The sequence below is a fragment of the Osmia bicornis genome, chromosome 12, assembly GCF_907164935.1.
Source record: "Osmia bicornis bicornis chromosome 12, iOsmBic2.1, whole genome shotgun sequence".
NCBI lineage: Eukaryota > Metazoa > Arthropoda > Insecta > Hymenoptera > Megachilidae > Osmia > Osmia bicornis.
The window spans coordinates 4,364,092-4,386,470 of record NC_060227.1 but is presented as its reverse complement, the minus strand read 5'-3'; the positions used below and the strand labels follow the sequence as shown (position 1 = coordinate 4,386,470).

The 22,379-nt window shown below is 44.5% G+C and overlaps 1 protein-coding gene across 9 annotated transcripts in view; it reads left to right on the top strand.

Moving 5' to 3' along the window:
• Positions 1 to 22,379, top strand: part of LOC114871324 — a 29,969-nt gene that overhangs the window by 5,736 nt on the left and 1,854 nt on the right. For 5 of the 9 annotated variants that reach the window (XM_029177078.2, XM_029177077.2, XM_029177076.2 and 2 more), the window contains 4 exons: positions 20,457 to 20,940; positions 21,023 to 21,504; positions 21,704 to 21,897; positions 22,008 to 22,318. In XM_029177078.2, coding sequence (XP_029032911.1) covers positions 20,457 to 20,940; positions 21,023 to 21,504; positions 21,704 to 21,897; positions 22,008 to 22,318 — 1,471 coding nt within the window. Of the gene's footprint in view, positions 1 to 9,089; positions 11,892 to 20,456; positions 20,941 to 21,022; positions 21,505 to 21,703; positions 21,898 to 22,007; positions 22,319 to 22,379 lie in introns of those variants that run through there. The other 4 variants (XM_029177080.2, XM_029177079.2, XM_029177082.2 and 1 more) reach the window with 4 other exon arrangements.

The following is a 22,379-nucleotide window of genomic DNA, read 5'->3' as shown; positions in this document are numbered from 1 at the left end:
ATACCCGCAGTAGGTCTAATCTAAACACCTAATCCACCCTTCTATGGATGCAGAGGATTTTGTTCTTTTTCTAATGAAATTTTCCTAGAAGAAAATACACTTTACACTCGTACCACTGAAAGGGTGAAAATTGTCTAAATTCAATCTACTCGGTGACGATCTATCTTCTTCTTAAAAAGTGTATTGTCAAGTTATGGACGTATGAGTTGTAAAGAAGGCGTATGGAATTCTGGTCCCAGGCCAAGGCTGGTCTCACCCCGTATCCCGGATGAAAGTGGAGCGGTCTGCTACGAGCGGGAGGGGCGTTAATCCCTGCGAACGGTACCATAGAAACGGTACCGGTGGGGTCGTTACGTGTGCCTGCAGACCGGCATCGAGCAACCACTCCGGGCTGCTCCCCGGTACCAGGCACACACACAAACGAGACAACCTACCACGATATAATCCAGCCCAAGGCCCCCCTAAGAAAAGGGGAAGGTCTTCTTTGTCCCTCGGTCCCTCGGGCGAAGGACCGCGGCCAGATGTCGGCTGACGATCCTTGCGACTGCGTCGACACGCACGCCTTTCCTTCTCCATGTGTATGGCTGCGTGTTTGCGTACACCTCTGTGTGCACGACGTAGGCGTACGCACGCGTACGCCTGGCGATCCCATCTCGCTGCACGGCTCACGGGTATTGCGTATCCTTCGTGGGTATTTTTGGTGATCGAGCGCGCCTCGTTTCACCTCGCCCCTCGTCTCGCTTTCGAAGCTTCAACCTCGGGAAACCCGTGCTTTCCTGGAGGCGAGCTACCAACGCTTGGCTTCTTCATGGTCTTCCTTCGTTACGTAGGTACCGTAGAATTTGCGTCTACTCGTCTCAATAGGCTGGTTCAATTCTTTCGAGATCCGTACTTTTCAAGTTGCATGGAACACCCTGTATAAATGGCGAAGTTGGTCTTTGTTCTTCATCGAGGGTGCGAGGCAGTACAATAGAAGGGAGATGTTCTTCCTGTTTTGAATACCTGAAGTGGTAGAAAGAATTTTTGTTCATTCAAATTATGGGTGGAAAAATGATCATCTACCAATTCATTAGAAATTTTTATGATGAATACAGAGATCTGGTGTATGTTTCTTCAGAGAAAACTATTGTATTCGAAACACGTTATTGAGTTTCTGAAACTAAAAGCTTCGAAATCCCATCGAGCCGACCGTAGGGTACCGTCTTAGCCTTTCGAGACAAAGATTTCCATGGCCTCAGGTACCAAAGCTTCAAGGCCGCGCAGGGAACCGCCTGCATCGGCGAACTTCGAATCCCGATACCTAGGAACTTCCAGGAAACAGCCGTTATACCATTGAAAGAAGGGACCTCGAGGAAGCTAGATACGTTCACACAAGCGCGAAAGAGAGCCTCTCCAACAGGTAAGTGCGGATTTCTCTCCGCCATCGAACTGGTACCACCACGCACGCTCGAAGGATCTCGACGAGGGGCTGACACGCGCGAACCAATGCGTACGAGAAAATATTCACCAGGAAAAATATCACAGAATTTTATTTTTATCATAGCAATTTTCTATACGATATCTATTTGAAAAATTTTCTTTGAAAAAAAAAATATTTAATTTTCCAATGTTTCAATTTCGCTATTGCAATTTTATTTTTCAATACAAAGTATTATTAATTTTCGGGTAGAAAGTATCATGCGTTTTTCTTACGAGGAAATTAGTCATTAATCGTTGAGAGGATTTCCTTGCAAACCTTCAGGCGCGTTTCTACGTGAATCATCGAGGCCTCGTAATTTATTGTTTCCTCGAGGATAACGTAGATCTTTAAACGGTACCAGGAGTACCGTTTCCTCATTTACAATTAAAGTCCACCGACGTTGAAATCGTAGAGGGAAGGAACGACCATCCTGCCCAGATGACCCCAATTTCGACCTGTATAGGTATACAGGTCGAAACCAGGCATGGTGGGTCAGATAATTCGTGAACACATTGGAATTCTCGGATTCTACCAGTTCGAAGTACTGGTTCGTGGAACTGGTAGAAATTGGAGATTCGCGTTCATTTGTAACAATCCAATCTATCTTTCGAATAAAAGTGTGTTTATCGACCAGTTATTAACTGGCTACCTGTTGGAATTATTGAAACTTGCATATTATTTCTCCTGAATTAAAGGGTCATTCGATGTCTATTACATAGAATAGGTAAAATTAACAGGTAGTTCTATTCTGTCTTTCTACAAGAATAGAGAACTTGAAGTTGAAAAATTAATTCGCTGGGTAATTTAGAAGTTGAATTTACAAAATTCCTTGATACCTACATCTTTTTCAAAACAGATTTAGCGTGTCCCTTTAGAAAAACTAGATCACCCATGAATCTTGCTGTTGGTTCACGGGGACACGAGCATCGTAGGGTCGAAGGTCAAGCGTATGTGTCCAATGAGAGGAAATAAACTTGGTAGGAATAATTATCATAGTTTATCCGTTCACCGAGCGTCTCGCGTGCTCTGGTTATCCTTCATATAAATAAAATATCAGCGATAAGTGAAGCCACGCGATCTGTAAACGCGTTATCCTCGCGGTACGACCGGTAGCATCGGATAAAGATCGAAAAGGAAAACAGAGGAGGGTATCATTACCATAAGTACAAGAGTGAACGTCGAAGTGAAGTTTAACAAGAGCAAGGAGAGAAAAAAAGGAGAGAAAAATGTATTGTTAGGTCGAGTTGGAGTTTCCGTGAGAAGGAAGGTATAGCCTACGAAGCGAAGGTGACGTTTTCATTGGTCTTTGATCTTTGGTATCCTGGTAACGCGGCAATGACGTCATCCGGTGATCCAAGCCCAGTCGGTTACCATCCGTTACCATCGTGCAATACCACCCTCGGGTGTGCCTTCCAACCCTTGTATGTTTCACCACCACCGGCATCCCCCTCCTGGAATATCCCCCTTGCAATTCCGCCCTCCAAACGGGCTCTGACCCCTCTCGCGCTATCGCGTTTGTAGCAATAACGAGAGGAAGAAAGAGAAGGCTGGTTCCCAACGCGACGCGAGATGGCTTTCATCCTTCGAGCCTCGTCTTCTTTTCAACCCTTCTCGAGGAGGAAAGAAAAAAAGTAAAAGAATTGTCAGCTCGGTTCGCGAAGGCGTTGAACTGTTTCTGGTTAGATAGTTGAGCAATCCATTCAATTAGCTAATTGGTGTTTTGCAAGCTGGACTTTAACGAGAAATCGATCGAGCGGGGCATGCAAGACACGATATTTCGATGGGTGTTGAAACGGTGTTGACGTCGTCGAGAGTTTCGCTCGGGCATAGCGTTGTTTAATTAATAGTATCGAATATTGATATTTACACGGTAATTATTCTCTTCTCTTTAAACTCGATGACTTCTTACTGGCTATTGTAGAAACAGAATAATTTTTTGGTACTCGTCAAACTCGATTGCCAAACGAGATCCTGGCTCCGGATCCGGTGGTGGATTAAATAGACCCGGTGAATCGAGTAGAATATGCAACGGTCCCGAAATGCGATATGACTAGTTTTCAAAAGATCCCTTTTGATTTTTGGATTAACGTATTTATTTGCCATAGAGCCCTCATTAACTATTAAATCTTAACTCTAATTATTAGGGATAGAAATAATTAATTTTCAAATTTTAACATTTCAACATTTTTATTTGCTACCATAAATTATTAATACAATAATAATGCTGTTCAAATTTTCCGGCCGCCGGTGACTCAAACGATATTCGCCGTATTAGAGAAATTATCCAGAAAATTTCATCGTGTAATGTCTCGTAGAAGGTTTTCGTTCACGATTCTCCAATTCGAAAAGCGATTCCTCGAAGCGTTGGAAATATCGGCTTTGTACCTGCTAACAGGGACAAAGAAAAGATGAATTAAACATAACTTCGTATAACCGATCGGATGGTCATACTTTATACATTACTAACCACACGACAATGTATCTGTCTGCTTTTCCTCGGCGCAAGGTGTTCCCTCGACTTTGAAGATGCCTACAGAAACGAAAAACCGTGCAAACGAAGTGACGGTGTTAAAATGTCCAGTTGTAGCAACAGCTGATCCGGTTTAGTTGCTGATTATGTTGATCTAACTGATTCAATAAAATCGAAACGTTGAAAAGGAATAAATAGCTTATCTAGAGATGAATGAAATCAAAGTATGTACTCTTTGTTCACCAAAGAAGCTCTGAAGATTTCAACGACCGCCCTTGAAAATCCAACTACCCTTGCGTGTTGAAACGCCATTTAAATCAACTTCATCCTTGGTGTTCAGTATCGCGAACATCGAAACATTCTACAGGGAAAAGAATTCCTTTCTTTGCTGTGTTCATTAACCCAGTGAGAACCATAAACGTACCAGTACACTCTTCGTCCATCAACGCCTAAGTATATTGGTACGTCATATTAAAACATGGCAGTATCTACACGAGAAGCTTAATCTCACATAATGGAAATTTTTCATCTGGAAATTCGGTAGTAATAATTTCTATCGAATTACCGTTGACCCAACTAAGGACCAACTCGTCAGTCGATTAATACGATCTTATTTCTGTCCATCTTCCTATCATCAGTTTCAAGATGATCAATGATAATCTTGATCGGATGCTGCATCGAGGTGCCATTGAACAATCGCGTTGTCCACGAAGGCTTGATCGCGTGTACCGCAATTCGAAGGCATCTCTGTCCTGACGGAGATTCGGCAAGCCACTCGAATTCTCCGGAGACTTGGACGGACGTAGTTGGCAGGTTCAGGCAGGCAGGCAGGCAGGCAGCGCAGGCAAGAGAGGGTGGCTTGGACTTCGGTTCGGATGGCGGGTATTGATCCTAGCGAACCTAGCAGCGGGGTGGCCGGGACCCCGCCTCAAGGATGAAGGGTGTCTCCCCTTCTCTCGTCCCCTCACGCTTCAGCCTCACTGTCAGCCGGTGTTAAAGCGAAACGAAGATAGGAGGAAGCACGTGAGTGGGGTGGTTGCCCCTTAAGAGAGACGGGTGAACCACCTAGAACGCGCGGTGCACCAAAGATACCATCCCTTAGGCCTCTGTAATAAGCGGACGACCAAGTGGTCGGAAAACGAGCCGAGGGGTGAACCCGGAGACTCTGGAAAATCTCGAGAAGCCAGGTGGACCTATCGAAGCAACCTTTTCCTACGAAATACACCTTGCCCATCCTCCATCTCTTTCGTTCGCTCGCTTTGGAGAACCGACGCGACGCGTCCGCGTTTCCCATGCACCCACACCGAATTCCTCTTACTCTTCGGCGGTGCTGGAACGCGGCTCGTGTGCCGACGAGGGAAGTCGAATCTTTTCCTTCGAACCGCTATCTTCTTTATCGATGATGATAGTCGTATCAGCCGGCTCGTGACGTCAGACATTTTCTATGGTAACGCAGAGATATTTTCTTGTCTGCGAATGCTTCAGCCACTGAGTCACTCGCTTCGAACGCTAATTCGCCCGCATACTTTGCTGATCGTAAATAAAAGCGCTTCGATCAGCGTACATTCGTGCCTACTTATCGAATATTTTAAACCATTAATTCCTCGAAAAAGATGTAAATTATTGATGGACGATGAATGAAAAAAAAATGCAGATCGAAAGCGTGTTGTTCGAAGGAGGTAAGGAAACAAGCTTTCAAGCTTTCACCGAGCTACACGTTTACAAATATTGGAGAGAAACTGTTAGGGCGGAGGGGATAAAAAGATAGTAGCGAGGTGCTGGTCACCGGTACCATCTCACGGTCGCCTTCGGGCAGAAACTTTTCGATCTTCTGCGTGCTGTGTGAACGTGGCTCAAGTACGCATGCTCCGGTACGCGAAGATGGGTTGCCACCAGCCACATCAAGTTCCAATTACCGTTTCTGGTGACGCTGGCTGAACGTATATATTGCTACCGTTACGACGACGAAGAGGTTATTCTATGATTCATCGAACGATAAGAAATCATCCGAAAAGATTTCAATGCTTGGCGGTTATCATCGAAGTAACCTCGTCGAAAGAAAATAATTATCAACTGCTTCGAGGTTCCGCCATTTTACCTGCGAAGCGGTGGACGCAGCTGCGTTCAAAGAAACCGAGAGCATCGACGAAATTAAAACCGTCGCGAGGAACGTAGCCAGAGTCCTATCAGCGGGTATTTCCGTCTCTAGCAGATAACGAGGGAGCAGATTAAAAGAAAACGCTGAAATCGCGCGTAGCTGGTTGCATAGCCCGTTGTCGTCGTCGTCGTCGTCCCACGATGCTAGGCCTCGTTCTTCGTCCCACGAATGAGATTTTTCGACCTGTGCCCGCAGTTGGCCGTGTAAAACGGCGAAAGGGAGTCGCAGCTGCGCATCCTTCTTGGTCGTTCTCCAGGCGGTCATGTCTGCTGGCCCCGAGTCGGAGACGCCTCGGCTTATTTCCCTCCTGTGCCAGCTGTGCGGGCAAGCCCGCACACAGGCTGCCCTGCTAAGACGAGCGTCAACGACCAGCACGAAGATAGTAAAAGACCGAGCGAATGGCTCTAACGTTGCACCAACGAGGATAGAACACACGATCCGCTCTAGCCGATGAAATGAGAAAGACGGGAAACGTGTTCTAGTAGCCGTGACGAAGAGAGACGAATGGTTGTGTATCGTCGAACAGAGAACGAAGAGCATGCCCGTCGAAGTGAGAGAGAGAGGAAAGGAAAGAGGCAACCCTCGATTAGTTGATGGTGGGGTCAGGTTGCCACGGAGGTACGGAGAGGGGAGTGAGACCACCGGAAATCGGTCTGTCCTTATTTGAGAGGCCGCGTGAACCACACCGAGGCCTGGCCTTTCGTGCCTGCTTCGCCTCTCCTCTTTTCGATGGCTTCTCTTCTCTTCGGCTCCACGCGCTCGAAACAGGGACACGCAGTTGCCGAAGCAAAAACTTCTTACCGAGAACCTACGCGAAGACGTTTCCGTTAGGAGAACGCTTCTGGTACCAGGACGTAGCGTCGTCGGTTTCCGCCGAAGCTTTCTAAGAAAATCGTTTCGTCGACCCGTGAGGGGAATGAGCCTCGAGAACGTGGGGGAGATATACACTTGGTTATACGATATCGCAAAGGGGAAAGATCCTCGACGAGAAACGATGGGAAGCTGTTGCGTTGCAGGAGAACGTTTGCCCTGGAACTGGAGCATCCATGGTGTACCTTGTTCAACAGCTTCTTTTATATACTATACATTGATGAAGGAAGAGAGGTTCATTTTTACTAAAATAATATCAAATGATTGAATTTTCTTTTTTTTTTTTTAATGAAATTGTTACACTGGAGATCTACAAATTAATTAACTTGAATATTTCGTTAAAATTAAATAAGTGGAGTAATGCAACTTACAGAGTTCAAGGTAACAAAAGCCATTAACGTCGAAGCGAAGATGAATCAATGCAAACACACGATAGCGGCCAATAGAACATTTGCACTTGTACTTTATCTGACTAAAGAGATCTGCCTATCGTGCAAAGTGCGAGCTACTAATATAACAACTGAAAACCATTAATCCCACTAATACACAAAGGAACATTTATTATCTGGTATGCGTGTCTTCATTATCAAACCAAAATGGTCGACGCGGCGAACCGAGTATCACTGTGAACCGGCTGTGTCCATTTGTTGCCACTCGAGCTTTGATTCTCTTCAGACCGCTTTCTATTATCCATCATTTCCACTGGTCTGATTATTTATTATCAACTACTCGAAGAATAATTTTCAAATAATTCGAAGAACTCTCTAAGGAACTCTCTAAAAAGATTATAGTTGTAGAGGATTAAAAAATGAATCTTCTTTTAGTTTTCCGTATCCGAGTTAAAATATAACACGGCAGAAGGGTAATTTCCCGAGAAACGAAGCGTTGGATGAAGTATTTAAGGTGTTGCAGAGACAAGGGGTGTCGTGTGCCAACATCCCTGGGTGATTCCTCGCTCAATGCCAGATCCTCCCTTCTCTTCTTCGTCGCTTTATCTCCGAGAGGTTCACCCTGTCGCGTCACCATCTTATACAAACAGACCCACGAAATAATCCCACGATTTTTTCAAACATCTTGCGGTCAGTTTTACTCCACGAAGAATGTCTCTTTCGCCGAATGATGTTAATGGTGAACACCGATCTCCGGTCGGTCGGTCAGTCTAGGGAATTTTCTCGTATCCAGACAATTAACCGTACTTATTGATCGTGCACTGGTAATATACAGTTTCGGTTCGGTTGCGATCGAACGGGGTCAAGTTCTCCTTCCTTTGTGCCACATATAAGATGCCATGAGAACCTGATTAGCGGCATTAGGGGAGGAATAAGAGCATCTCCGTCGAAATACGAATGATTGCGTAGAATATTACACCCTTGGTGACACCATAGTAGGAAATCGTGCGTCATTTTGGTTCTTCGTTTCCAATTCATTTTCGATTGATGCCATTTGAACGTTACTTGCGCGAAATATCAGGTAGGACAAGTTTAAAACGGAAAGTGAAATCAGCTGTATAACCTTCGTTTCCGAGAACAAGATTGGAATACCACGATGGAATGTCAATTGTTTTGACATACATTTTGTTTTTTCTTTGACTCTGTTTCAAGTCCTGATTACGCTTGGTCACGGAAAATTAAATTTCCTAACGCATAGATGAAGGAACCTCATTGTTCTCCGTTACTTTACCGTTCACCAAAGTGGACTATAAAGTTTCTTTGTTTGGAAAATTTGTCTAGCTACATTTCCCATTTTCTTGGTTTGTCTGGAATAAATAAGTCCAGGAAACTCTTGGTATCTGGTACCAGAAGATAATTTTGATAACAAAGTTACTGTACAGTGTGGAATTCGTATAATTACCAAGGGATTAATTAAAATAATTAAGCGTATAAGTTTTATTTTACAAAATTATCATGTACTGTTTAAAACGGCCACGTGGCCGGTGCGTTCTAGGAAGACGATTGCGCATTCGGGGAGTTCGATCGAAGGCTCCATCGCGAATGCTCCTTGCTGCAATCGAACCTCCTCCGTTTCGACTATTTTTAGAAATGCTCTTCTATAGGACGTTAAGTCTCGCGAAGGAGCCCTTTCGTAACCAAGCGAAACGTTATGCAATTTTCTATCACGATCCTGGGAGCATCTAATAATTGAAATTATTCGATACGCCAGGACATAGATTATTTGTTGAAGGAAACGGCTAGGGTAGACATTTTTGTGGTATTGTTGAAGGCAAGATCTGCGACAATTCTCTTAACGCGTATTTGACTGGCTTACAATAGTCAGCGGCGGGTTGAGCGTGTTCTCTGGCAGACAAAGCGAGAACCGTTCGTGGGGATGAAGAGAAAAAGAGCGCGTAACCTAACGCCCTGCGAGGACCAGGTCGAGGAAGAGCGCAACGTGGCTAAAGGAGAAGAAGGCAAGGGTCGGTCGCGAGGGGTGGCAAGGAGAGAGGAGAGATCGGTAGCGGTTGGTTATACCGGATAACAGAGGCGAGGAGGACCGCGTGGTTCGAGGGGTGGCGAACCCCTGAAGGACCCTAGTCGGTAGCGGTGACCTCCTCCCTCTTTTTCCCTGTCTCCCTGGTCTCTCTTCCTTTCCAACCCTGCCCCTTCCACGATGCTCGTCATCCCTGCCGCGACGGCACCGGAGCACGATCATTGGTTCACCGGTTTCACGCAGACACGAGGAGGCACACGCAGCTGCCACTAGCTGTCTCTTGTTCCACGGCCGGACCCGATCGGCCAGTCCGGAGGAGAAGCAGCGCGCGTGCAGTAGTTAGGCACGTTGTCACGCGTAATATACATTTTAGATTTTCTATAAACACAGTTTGTTTATTATACGCGTAGTGGTTCCCATTTCATCGATACATCGTACGGGACCTTCTTCCGGAAGAACGAACGTTTCCGTTTCCTATCTTCCGTTGCGTTGCTTGCAAGAAGACGACGCGGCTGCCCCTTGGTGCTCTCTCGTGACTACCACGAGTCGTGCGTACGAAGTTCGGCGATTTTCGTGTACGCTCGTCGGCTATCGTCGTTCAGCCACCGTCATTCGTCGCCATCTTGACGGTCCGCCCACCAATCAACGTCACGATCACGGTAGCGCTGATCGTCAGACGAACGGAGAAAGGTACACGAAGCGACACCTTTCGCCGACAACGCGGACCCGTCTCTCGCACGTGTCGCGGAAAAAGACGTGTGCGGTACACGCGTTTCTAACCCGTGTTGCAGTTGCTCTTTCTCTCTAATTTACAACCCCCCTCCGGCGTTCTCGTGTTGGTGGACGGTCGATTTATACGTGACGCGCGACCGCGTGTGCGTGTGACGTTTTGAATTTTAGTCGAGCGAGGAAGTGGTGGCGTCTGCCGGGAGGCCCACGCATACATCGTTTTTCGGTACACCGCCGTCTGTGCTTCCCTTCCCCCTCCAGCTGTCGCTTGACTCGCTGTCTCTTTTACTCTTTGCTCCTCCAGTCCCCTTCTACGTCGCTAGCCACAGTTCGCAGGGCGTCGCACGCAGGGCGGTACCGATGCCCTTTCGACCTCCCGCGGTCATCGAGAGTACGCAAGAGTGCTTCCGTCGCGCGACCGTCTCGTTCTCGATTCTCACGTTCCGTGACGGCGTTGCTACATCTACGCTCGCCAGTTCTCTTCTCTGCCCGTAATGGTCGTCCTTTGAGAACGCCTTCGCCTCGTTCTTCCTCTGTCTCGACCACGACGCACGTGTATCGCTTGGAAAGAAAACATCAGAAAGGATCTGAAAGAAGGCGATCGAATAACTGGAAGATCTAACGTTCGCCGCGCGCCTCCCTCTTTCTCTCTCTCTCTCTCTGCGTCCGTGTACACCCACGTGCGCCTGTTTGGAATATTCAAGTGTCACCGAATCCTGGCAAACCGAGCCGCCCGGCAAAACGCATCTAGTCACGCGTTCGCTACCAAAGTAAACGAAACTCGCGCTGACTATCGCGACCTTCAACGACGTCGACGACGACGACGAAGCAGTGGTAAAAGAAGCTTCAAATATCGTCTATACTAAAGAAAAGAAAAAAGCAAGAAAGGACTTTGTGTTGTGATCGTATACCGCTGCTTACCGACACGACATAGCAAGAAAAGAAACAAAGGATCGCTACGAAAACGCACGCTTACGCATCCAAAGAACAATTCTCCTATCTTGTCAACGATGAACAAGGTCGGTGCGCAAATGATGGCATTGTGAAAATGGATCGCCAATGATATAGAATTTCCAACAGTATCGTCGAGGATGTCGTAGAGACATTATCGCGTGTCGTCAGCTTAAGTGTGTGCCTGTGTATTTTGTGTGTGTGAAACGTGTGCGTGCGTGTACTCGATACGAAAAGGAGACAAGGAATTAAGAGGTTAGGATGCCGCAGTGCGCCGTGGCTACATGCCGCAACAGTCATCGTCGGACCCGCGGTCGTCGTATCCGCTACCATCGATTCCCCCAGATACCGGAAGTGCGCTCACGATGGGTGCGCGCGTGCGGTCGCGTGCCCCTCTCGAACGGCGAGATACCGTTCAACATACAAACCGCTCGCATATGCTCCCTCCACTTCACCAACGATTCTTACGAGAAGGATATGGAGCACCTTGTGCTCGGTCTTCCTGTGCGCAGTAGGCTGCGTCGTGGCGCCGTACCGACGATCGGCGTGCCGGTGAACGTGCAGCCGGTCACCAAGATGCTGGTCGAGGACGCGAAACGCTCCCTCCTCAAGGTCACCCATGCTAAAATGCTAACCGGCCAGAAAGTGACCGGCAGCAACGATCTGGCCGACAGTAAGCAGCAGCACCATCAGCCGGCCACGGAAAGACGCCAGCAGCACCAGCACCAACACCAACAACGTGCCAAGAGTGGCAATCAAGTGAACCAGGAACAAAAGATGGCGGGCATCGACGTGCTGCTTGCCCTCGGTCTTAAACCCGCGCCACGGTGAGTCGTTTATACTCGCTCGGAACGATTACGTTCTTGATAAGGAACTCGAGGACGAATCTGGTACCGGAAACGATAAGACACTCTATATTTCATTATCTTTCAATTCTTTATTTAACGCGTTATCGCAATGCTTTGAAAATAATTTTCTATAAGATTTAAAATGGAATAATCTCTTTTTAAAAACTTTGAACTTAAAATTTGAAAATTTATTACATACGGTTGATTCGATTATCTCGTATCACTGGTTTTATTTTTATTTTTTTATTTTTTTTTATTCATCGAGAAGGTATCGTCAGTAGTAGTATGTTAATTAATTATACCGATAAACGTTAACTGGCTCGTTTAATGTGAAATTATTCACAATTGCGACGTTCGGTTAGCGTAGCAACCACGAAGACCTTTAGCGCGACCTCTGGTAGGAACGGCGCATTGATCCACAATCACGGATCACTCGAAACTCTCGCCTGGGTTTCTCCTGGTGTGCGCGCAACAGAAACTATAGTATCCATGGAGAAACTCGTTAACTCGAGTTTCCACGATTTCTTCTGGGAACCTTTAGTTTCAAAGTCAAATGCAGATACGTTTCAAGGTCACGAGTTGCAGCGACCTTGTAACGTCAAATAAAAACAATCCCCGCGGAAGTGTTGTATTTTCACTGACGGTACATCTGATGGGGCAAGTTTTACGATGAATTCAAACGGTAAGATAGAAATTGACGAGGCATAATGAGCAGGAAAATCGTTACATAATTTTTCACGTGCATAAAATGGCTATTAAACGATTACTGTTAGTAAGGTCTCGTTAATTTTTCTGCGGTAACGTGATTCAGTCGCGAGCCTGTTACCTATGGCACCCAAGGTAACTATTATACGAATCCATTATTAATTTTTTCTCTTTGAACATTCGTTTGTTGTATTTCATTTACAGTCAGATGAAGTTTCGCTTTTCTTTTTTCTTACTTTTTTTATCTGGAACAAAGGTCAAACAGCGATTAATATCATTAATTCATGAAGTGTTACAATTGTAAGAGTTGAACGCGCGTTATCTGCGCTCAAGCGTGAAGATGGAAGTACAATATACGCAATGCTTGGCTAGTTCGTGCGAGTTCGTGCTGGAGAACGCTTCTTTGATGCGGAGGAACGTCTTTCCACGAACGCTCTGTCGGTCTACCGTGCCGGATCGACCAATAAAATTCTGTCTCTTTATCTACCGTGACACACGTGCAGATAATGCTTCTTCAACGTCTGCTTTACTTTTCGAAATTCTCCTCTAACGTGTCTTACCCCCTGAAATTATATTTTCCAGGGGTTCAGACGTTTCGCCATTGATAAAAGTACTTTATTTTTGCAAGCAGATAACGTCTATCTGTTTAAACCTTTTTATCCCGTCGCGTACTTTCTTTTTTTCTCCCCATGCTACGTGTTTTTTCTCGTTCAAACACCTGGCGTGTAGTTAATCTGAAAGCCGAAGAGTAAGAAAAACAGAGGATCGGTATGTTATCGAGGCTGAGAAACGTTATCACACAGGTCACGAACCAAAATAACGATACGTGTCAATATTTCTAGGGCCTTACGTGGAACGTTCTAATTTATTTCACCGTAAAACGTGTTCATGTATACACCGAGAGAAGAATATATCTACTGGTTTACGTAAAACTATTCACAAATCTGATACCGTCAAGGACGCGTATCTGTTCTTTCCTCCTCAGAGTCGAGTTATATCTTTCGTCTCGACTTTATTTGGCCTAGTAATTTCTGAACCCGTTCACAATAAACCAGAGATGTTGCGAGAGAAAGAAAATTTAACACCGTGGATAATGGTTAATTAACGTCTGCATTACGCAATTCTAGGTAGGACTTAAAACGAAAAGGGTGTCATCGAGGTTCTCTAAAAGAAATTTCATAATATTTGAAATAGCAAAGAAATCGATGAAAATATAAAAAAATTATCCTAAAATTCGCTGTAACCGAATAAGTCGTGTCCCTGTGTGTTAGTCCTTGAAAGCTGGATGACCCGGTAAAATTGCGCGTTAACATGTCGAAAATCGGTCGGCTGGAAAAAACGAGAAAACGATCGGTGACGACCCGCGACCATCTTTGGTGCACAAACAGCCGACCAGGGTCGTCTCCGCGACGGCGATTTGACCTACGGACGACCTCGGGCCGAGAATCGACCGTCCTCCTTTCGTCATTCCACCTCGTGATACATCGTCGTTTCTCGTAGAACGCCGCATGATCTTATGTGGAAAAAAGCGCAGAACCGGGGACGAGTTTCTCGGATCGTCTACGCGTCCTTGACGGTGCAAGGTTCGCTTGGAGAACACCATTTGCATCGTGGTCCCCTCGAAGGGAACACGTGACTGGTTTCGGGAATTCCAATGCGGTCGCAACGATCTTTATTTCGTACCATCTTTTTTTTTTTTTTTTAATTAAACACTGCTTTCTCTCGCGCCTTTCGATACTGCATTTTGCAATTTCACGGGTACGCGTTATTAACGATCCTTCGATCGTTATCTGAACGCTGGTATTTTCGGTACGTTCACTGTATTATCGCTCGAAAGCGATAACAATTTGTTTTACGACCAGGTAATACCGATACCTCCTCAGCAATTTCATTGTTCACGTTCAGTATCGAAAATCGTACGGTTTTCTATGATAAATGGTGATTTCTTTATCGAAGCTTTGCAACCGGTTGAAAGTAGCAGCGTTATAGATCATTGGAAATAATCAATGTTCACCGATATTCATGAACGACCGGATTCTTTTTCTTCTAGCCTCTATCTATCGATTTATCGTGTCACCGAGGTCGACGTAAGGTGAGCGTCGAGCTGCTATTTGCAGAGCGATAATGAAAAATCGAATGAAAATCCGAGGGATCGTGTACCAAATATCGTTCGAACTAAACGTAACCCAATTCAACCTATGACCGATGCGGCAATATTCAAGAAAGGTCTTCGGTGTCAGGGACGAAACGACCGGATCGTTTCTGGCAGATGCATCTAGCCTCGTCGAGTATCTCCTGAAATTCGAGCCGCGTTGTCATTTTCGTTCATCTCCGCTACAGTTCCTTGCGACTCTTCGATATCCGGCAAAGTTTGCGTTAAGAAATAATCATGCATATCTTGCAGAGTTATTTCAATGATCTGTAATTTCTGTTTAGAGAAATTGCAACTGAGATTATGAAGAGAGTGCTTTCTTTTCAGCGACTCATTAGTTGAAAGGAAAGAATAGGCTGGTTCATTTAAGGGTAACGATGATCCTTGTAAGGTGGCGAGCTTCGAGAAGATAACTTCAACCTGCTCGCGGTTCACCAACGCGCTCGAGAACGTCCTTGGCGCTCAGGGACAGCTCGAGCAGGCGAGAACGCTCCTCCGATCGTCAGCGTTCGCGAATTAGGTCGAGAGGAACGCGAGCGGGGCGGGAGAGCACGTTCTCTCGTAACCATTCGATGTCAATAATAATAGCGCCAGTCTAACTGGCATAGAGGTTTCCTTCTTCGCCTTCTTACCCTCCTGGCATTTCGTGGACCGACTCGCATTTACCGGAAATTCGAGGAATTTTAGATACCATCTGTCGACCCTCAGGTAGAGATCTCTTTAGAGAACCCGGAGGTTCTCTCTTGAAAATTTATCCTTAACTAAGAGAAGTCTATATTGCACCCCAGTGTACTCTTTAATTAACTGAATTTAATTATTAATTAAATACTCGTATTATTTTATTTTCATGACCTAACTGTAAGGTTTTAAAATATAAGAAGTGGTGAACGGTTTCAGGAACAACCAAGGTCGAAATTCTCCCTTCTCTTCTTTTTCCCCTAGCACGAAAACCTTTCTGACGTGCCCGAGTGAGAAAGAAGAGTCTCCCTAACCATTCGATGTCAATAATAATAGCTCGAGACTTCGACCGTACAGAGGTTTCCTTCTTCGTGCTCTTCCCTCGCTTAGGTCGCGAAGTCGACCTTTCTGACGTGTCTTTCCGTGGACGGCTGTGAGTTGCTAACGTCGACCTCTGCTCTCTCATTATTCCAATTTACAATTTTAAAGTACATTCTATTTTCGTGTATTCAAATGATCTCCTTTACCAAATTATTGCGCATTGTTTCCAAAATTCTTTACCTTGTTACGTAGTTTCTTATAACCATTGCAATTGCTGTATTTCATTCATGATATGTGTCTTCATGTATGGAGGTAGATAGGTGGGTAAACCAACGTGACTTTTTCTCAAGTTACAGTTATTATGTTTCTCATGATAACGAAACCATAAATTATCAGCGTTACGCATGTATTAATGCAAACATTTTAATTGATTGTGCGAATGGGATTATAACAGCAACAATCTGAAGTAAAACATAGAAGCCTAGTAGAGGACAGTAGGAGGAGACGGAGGACGAAAGCGCGCGTTCGCTTGCGAAGAAGAAGTAGGACGCCGCTGCAAGGTCCCTTGGCAAGCGTTTAACCTAACCTAACCTAGCCCAATCTAGGCGCGGACGCACACGCGCGCGCTTCTATCTCCTCGCCCCCCTCGGGCCACCGCATTAACCGCGGCAACCCCACCTAAGCCGGTCGACCTGCTGCACTCCGCTCTCTCCCTCTCGCCATCTCTCTTTCTCCATCGTTATATCTGTATGTTTCTATTAGTTGTCCTCGTCGTTTGGACTTGTACTCGTACTCCACGGTATTCGTGGTACTCGCACGCCTCGTAGTCGGTTAGACGTCCTTCGTCTAACTGTAAATGCGCGAAAACAGGCTCCGCGTTCGAGGAGTGTGTACAACTCTAGCGGTTCTCTCGCACGGTCATAGAACTTTCGTTCGTAGTTTGCTTTCGAAGCTCATGAGAAAACGATGGGTAGGATTACGCGATTTCAGTTACCGGCCCGGTCACCGTACCTCATTCGTATCCCGAACAATTTTCTTTTTCATTTCATCTATCGTTAGACGAACGACCTTCCGTGACCTTTGCCGACTCGCTGTAAAGGGATCATGGATATTACAATAGTGAGAGTGGCAAGTGCCTAGTTTCTTGAGTAAAGACGCGAAGCGCGAACAATTGGCCCGCGATCGGCTCCGATCGACTACGTCCGGCTATCTCCGGGGTGGAGGAGCCGAAGAAAGAAAGGATCGTCGCGACCGGCTCGCGGCAGCGCTCGGTGAAAAGTGCAAGTGGAGTGTAAACGGTGCATGCGACGTGCGCTCATGCAACTCGGTTCCTGTGTCAACAGTTTCTCCATTTTATTTTCGCGGGTGCACGTTGCTCCATTCCTATCGTAACATTTCAATCAAAAGGACACCAGTTTCGCGAACATGTAATCTGCCGTTGAAGTTCTCTGACACGTAGGACCAATGTACGTAGGTTACAGACGGAACTCTAATTTATGTATAGGTTAGGGAACGCAACGCTGTCTTCTGTGTGACAGTTGATTGAACGTTTCAGGAACTTGGTTTTACGCGTTCCACTTTCTATTACAAAGTAAAAATGGTTGTTTTCTGTTCTTTTAGATTCTGCTCGTGAAAGTCCCTATGTATCCTATGATAGATATAATAGAAAGAAGTATTAGTTGTGTCAAGTTATTTAAAGAAAATTTTGATGTTCTTGTTGTATCATGGTTCTGTCTCTTCTCTGCGAAATGGGGCGAAGTAACTTTAGAGCAGCTTCTAATATCTGCAGCAAAATCACGTATTCCGTTGAACTTTGACTAAAAATATTTTACGATCGACTTCGATGCCATGCTCGTTTGAGAAATGGTTCATTAACCTCGCTGGTTTCTGTAAATCTATCACATATAGGGTATTCTAGTGACCTCGATAATAGGATCGATATTAATCCTATCGTTGTTCCTTCATGTGTATCACGTGGTACGAGGGAAGTGTTAACCCTACAACGTGTACCGTTATGTTATACGTTCGTTACATCCAATTAACATGGAAATTAGTGTTATTAATTACAAAGCCATAGTTATTAATGTCCTGGTTTCTTTTTTTACATTCTAACGCGTGTTCGTTTTTCCACTGAATTTTATTGTAGTTACCGTTTACTGGTCGGTTTCGCTTTCTCCTTCGCTTTCGCTATCGCTAAACAACTTTACTGTTCTTTCGTGCGAATAAGGAAAGCGTGAAAGGTAGAATATTGCCTCATTTCTATTATATTGTTGCTTTACAACTAACTTTTGACAGTTCAAAAGAGTTCTATGCACTAGATGTTGGTAACCATAAAAATTACAATAACGCAAAGTAAGTAAAGTATAGTGTCGATTTTTTTTTTTTTTCCGATGAAACTAAGAGTTTATACGAAATTTTTGGTTGTGCTTCTTGGTTTGTTATCTGATTATTGGCGAACCAGCGAATACTGAAAACAAAAGTCGATACGACTGGTAACCACCTGTTACATTCTGTCTAGAAAAAAATAGTAAATTATGTGTCATGATCTACGCAGATATGAGGGTGCACTTTTACCGATGCTGCCATTTTACCGACAGTCAGCAAATCCAAACTAATTATGCTACATTAAAAAAAATCGTAATAATAATTAAATGTTTTCTTATTAATTACAATCCCTCTGTTAAAACAAAAATTTAATAGTAATTACTTGATACGAAGAATATCAACTAACTTAAAAGACATAACCTCACTTAGTCACGTCTGATTCATACGGTTAAAAATAAAGGTACATATCGGTTGTTTCTTTGAATTTATTACATTTTTAATTATTTTTATCTGTTTCTTTGAATTTTATCTATATTCTAAAAGAAATATAATAAAAAAAGTTGAGCCAATAGTATCATACGGGACGATTAAAATAACTAGAATTAGCTGTAATCCTTTTATTCCGATCGAAAGCATCGAGAAGACTCGAGGAAGAGTTCGAGGGCTTTTCAGAATTGGTACCGCGAAACCTATATCCGCGTCTATAAAGTGCAGTGAACGCGAGCGGGTGCAACGAACTTCGTTTCCCTCCTCTTTTGTCCTCTCTTTCTATCGTCGCTCTCCCTTCCTCCTCTGCAATTTCCCCTTCTCTGTTTCTTCTCTTCTGAGCGACCGCGTCCATACAGCGTCTCTCGTAGTAAACCGAGACACAGGCGTAGGCCTCGAATTTCATCTGATTCTTTCCTATTATAATATTCGAATCCACTTCAAATTACACGCGATATCGCGTGATCGATCGCCGATGCTAAATATCTGATCACGCGATATCACGCGTTGATTGACACGCTTCTTGGACTTGGGAGAAAAGGTGTTTATGATACTATAATGGAGTATTAATCAACTAACATTTCAGTTTCTTTATTATAACAATTTTCGTTGGTGATTAGGTAGTAATTCGAACGATATGTGGATGGTTCTGTGGAGGAGCTGTGTTGCAAGTAAGTAGGCAGTGGAGCGGATGGGAGGCGCGAAAGCGTTAACCCCACTGTGTGGTCACCTTCTATTCTAGTGCGCGTGCTGTTAGCGTGCCTCTTGCTGAGGGTGAACCTTGCGAAGACCGTAGTGTGGGTGGGTCATCTTCGTCGCGGGAGTAACCCCACGTTCGACGCGTTCATCCGTGTCCTATCGATCCAAGAAAGGATCAGATTCTGGGATCCATTTAGCTGATGACTAGGGATCGAAAGTTATTAATCTTAGGGTATTGGGGCGCTTTATTTTTTCAGCTTGGTAAATTAATAATTAGTCGAATTTAATATAATATACCCGTGACAAATAATATGCAATATGACCAATACTTTTCTGACCCAGTGTACATAATTATACACATTAACCCCTGAGATGGCGGACCATGAAGAGAGACCCGATTTTAATATAATTTCGTATTTCATATTATTTTCATTTTCTAAATTTGATACTGTTCCTGTAAAAGTTATTCTTCTAATACATGAAACGTTTGTATTTGAGAGTAATAAATTTAACTTTAGGTTAATATCCTTGTATATATTTTATAAGTTTGAGTCATGATCGATCCAGGTTCCGCTGTTCGAGGGTTCTTTTTGTCAAGTTAAAAGAAATTCAAGCAGAGCCTTAGTTCTATATATTCCCAGTGTATTCGTCGCAGTTAATTAAGAGTCCTTTATGCAACACGTCTAATTACACCGTGGCTTCAGACGCCCGGCGACATAAAAATTTCCACTGGCAATGCCATGAAGACAAGACAGACACACATACCAACAGTTTTTTATTATTTTTTCATCGTACGTCCTTGAGAACGATGACAACTATTTTTCTATGCAAGGTCAGAACAAACTTTGCGAGCAAACACTTTATCGGTTTATCATTGTCACCGCTGGAAAGCGAATGTTTTTCTGTCTGACTAATCTTTCAACAATCGGTCACACAATAATATATTTTTTGAAATTAAAATTGGAAATGTTACGCAACAACGATACTCTATGCTAATCGCACTTACAATTTTTCTTTTTTAATTTTCTTCTATTAATTATCATGGAGAGAATTAATGAACGCGACATTTTGCAATATTAAATAAGCGTTGTGCAGAGTAGCACAAGGACAACGGCATGAAATATCCGAAGGACACAGGAAATGCTTATTCATCAGGGGGGATATGTGTTTGCTTGCAGTTTGAACAAGATGCACGCGATGGAAGGTGCCGCTGGAAACGGGAAGAAGGTGGACTCGGCCGAGAAGACGAGGGAGGACGATACGTTGTCGAGAGCCTCGCCGAAAGTTCCTCAGAACCAACAGAATGGAGCGGCACTTCCGGAGGAGACCGCTGCCGCTCCGACGACCGTCGAGTGTCTCCGATCCGCGTCGATAAAGAAGGAACCTCAGTGCGACTCGGAACCGGAAGCCACGGCCAAGAGCCTCTCGTCCACGGATACGGTGCAACAGAAAAGCGTGGCCTCGCGTTGCGTGAAATCAGAAACGGAAGGTAGCAGGAAACGGAAGTCAACGGACGGCCAGTTGTCGTCGAACGGCAATTCTGCACCGAAGAAGTTCTGTTTAGAGCAGAGGGAACAGTACATCTCGTCGTTGGTCGGTTGCGAAAAAGTCACCGCGGATGAACTCGCGGCGAGGGCTGATCAATTACGAGCGGAAGTGCAGGTAAATTGAAATTCGTTAAATTCATATATAAAAAGAAGAAAATATTGTTTCTATTAAAAAATAAATTTTATTTAATATACAGGCCTTGGATGAATTAGCGCGTGCCAAAGAAATGGAATGGAACGAGATCCTGAGCATGAGAAAGCTGAAGGAGGAAGCGTACCTGAGAATCGAAAGAAGACGACAAGTTATGGGATTCATGGAAGGTAACGGACAATTAGCGGACACTTTACCACCGGCGAGTTTAACGCTTGGCCCAGAATGGGAAAGTAGCGGTAACACAACTCCTTTGTCCAAAGAAAAAATAAGTTTCGGATCGAAAGACGATTTACCCGAAGACAGTTCACAAGATTCGCCGGCATTTAAGAAAGAGAAGAGTAGCAAGCAATCATCTCAGCGTCAATCGACACCTCCCAAGCAAGGAGGTGAGAACGGCCGGAAACAGGTGGAAGCGCTTAGCCCAGAAAATAGACAAATTGGCGAAGGTCGTCAAGGTGCCATCGTTGATGTTAGATCCATCATCGCTGATTATAGACTTAGGCATCCTGAAGCAGTTCCACGCAGGTAATTACTGATGACAGTATCAGTAAATACAAGGTGTTTCATAACATCTGGAATCCATTTCAACAGTAGACTGAAGTCATAGTAACGATAACAAAAATTCTCATAGAGTTTTATTTTACAAAGTGGATTGTTCAGAATTTTAATACAACGATACAAAGTTTGATTTATAATTAATTGTAAGTCTTTAAATGATACGCAGGGGTAGGAGAATGAGAAACTCGGTGAACGTTGGCTTAGGAGCTGGTGGAGCTATGGTAGAAACTGGGCACAGCGTTGATTCAAGGCCATCTAGCACAGATTCTTGTAAAAGTAACTCGAACACGGTTGATCCTAACAATTCCATAAGCTTTAAGGACGTGCTCGTGCAGTATGCGAAATTCAGCCAACAACAAGGTATACTTGAAAGAATTAAATAGAATACTAGCTTTCAAAGACAACTGTCCTGTCGCAAGGTTATAGTAAAGGTGATGATTATTAACATTTGAAATGTTTGAATGTATCAGGTGAGCCTGTAAAAACGCCTCAAAATTATCCGGATGTGACGCTTCATCCTGTTGCGCCGTCACCGGCACCTCAAAATACTCTACCTCAACAGAGTGGTTCGTTGCTTCATGGAATTCTCACGAAATCACAATCTCCAAGACCCACTACTTTTTCACCTACTTTAGCTAGATTACTCACCGCACCTGAAAGAGAAAGGAATGCACCAACAGCCGCGACCATGCCACAACAAAGTGCGGCAACCCAGCACCTTTTGCAGACATATCAAGGCTCTAATCCGGTTTCCATCAGTGACCTCCTATCTTCTTCCAAGGTATTTCATTCTCCCATTCTCATCATAATAATACTTTCTATCGATAGTATCGATAGTACTA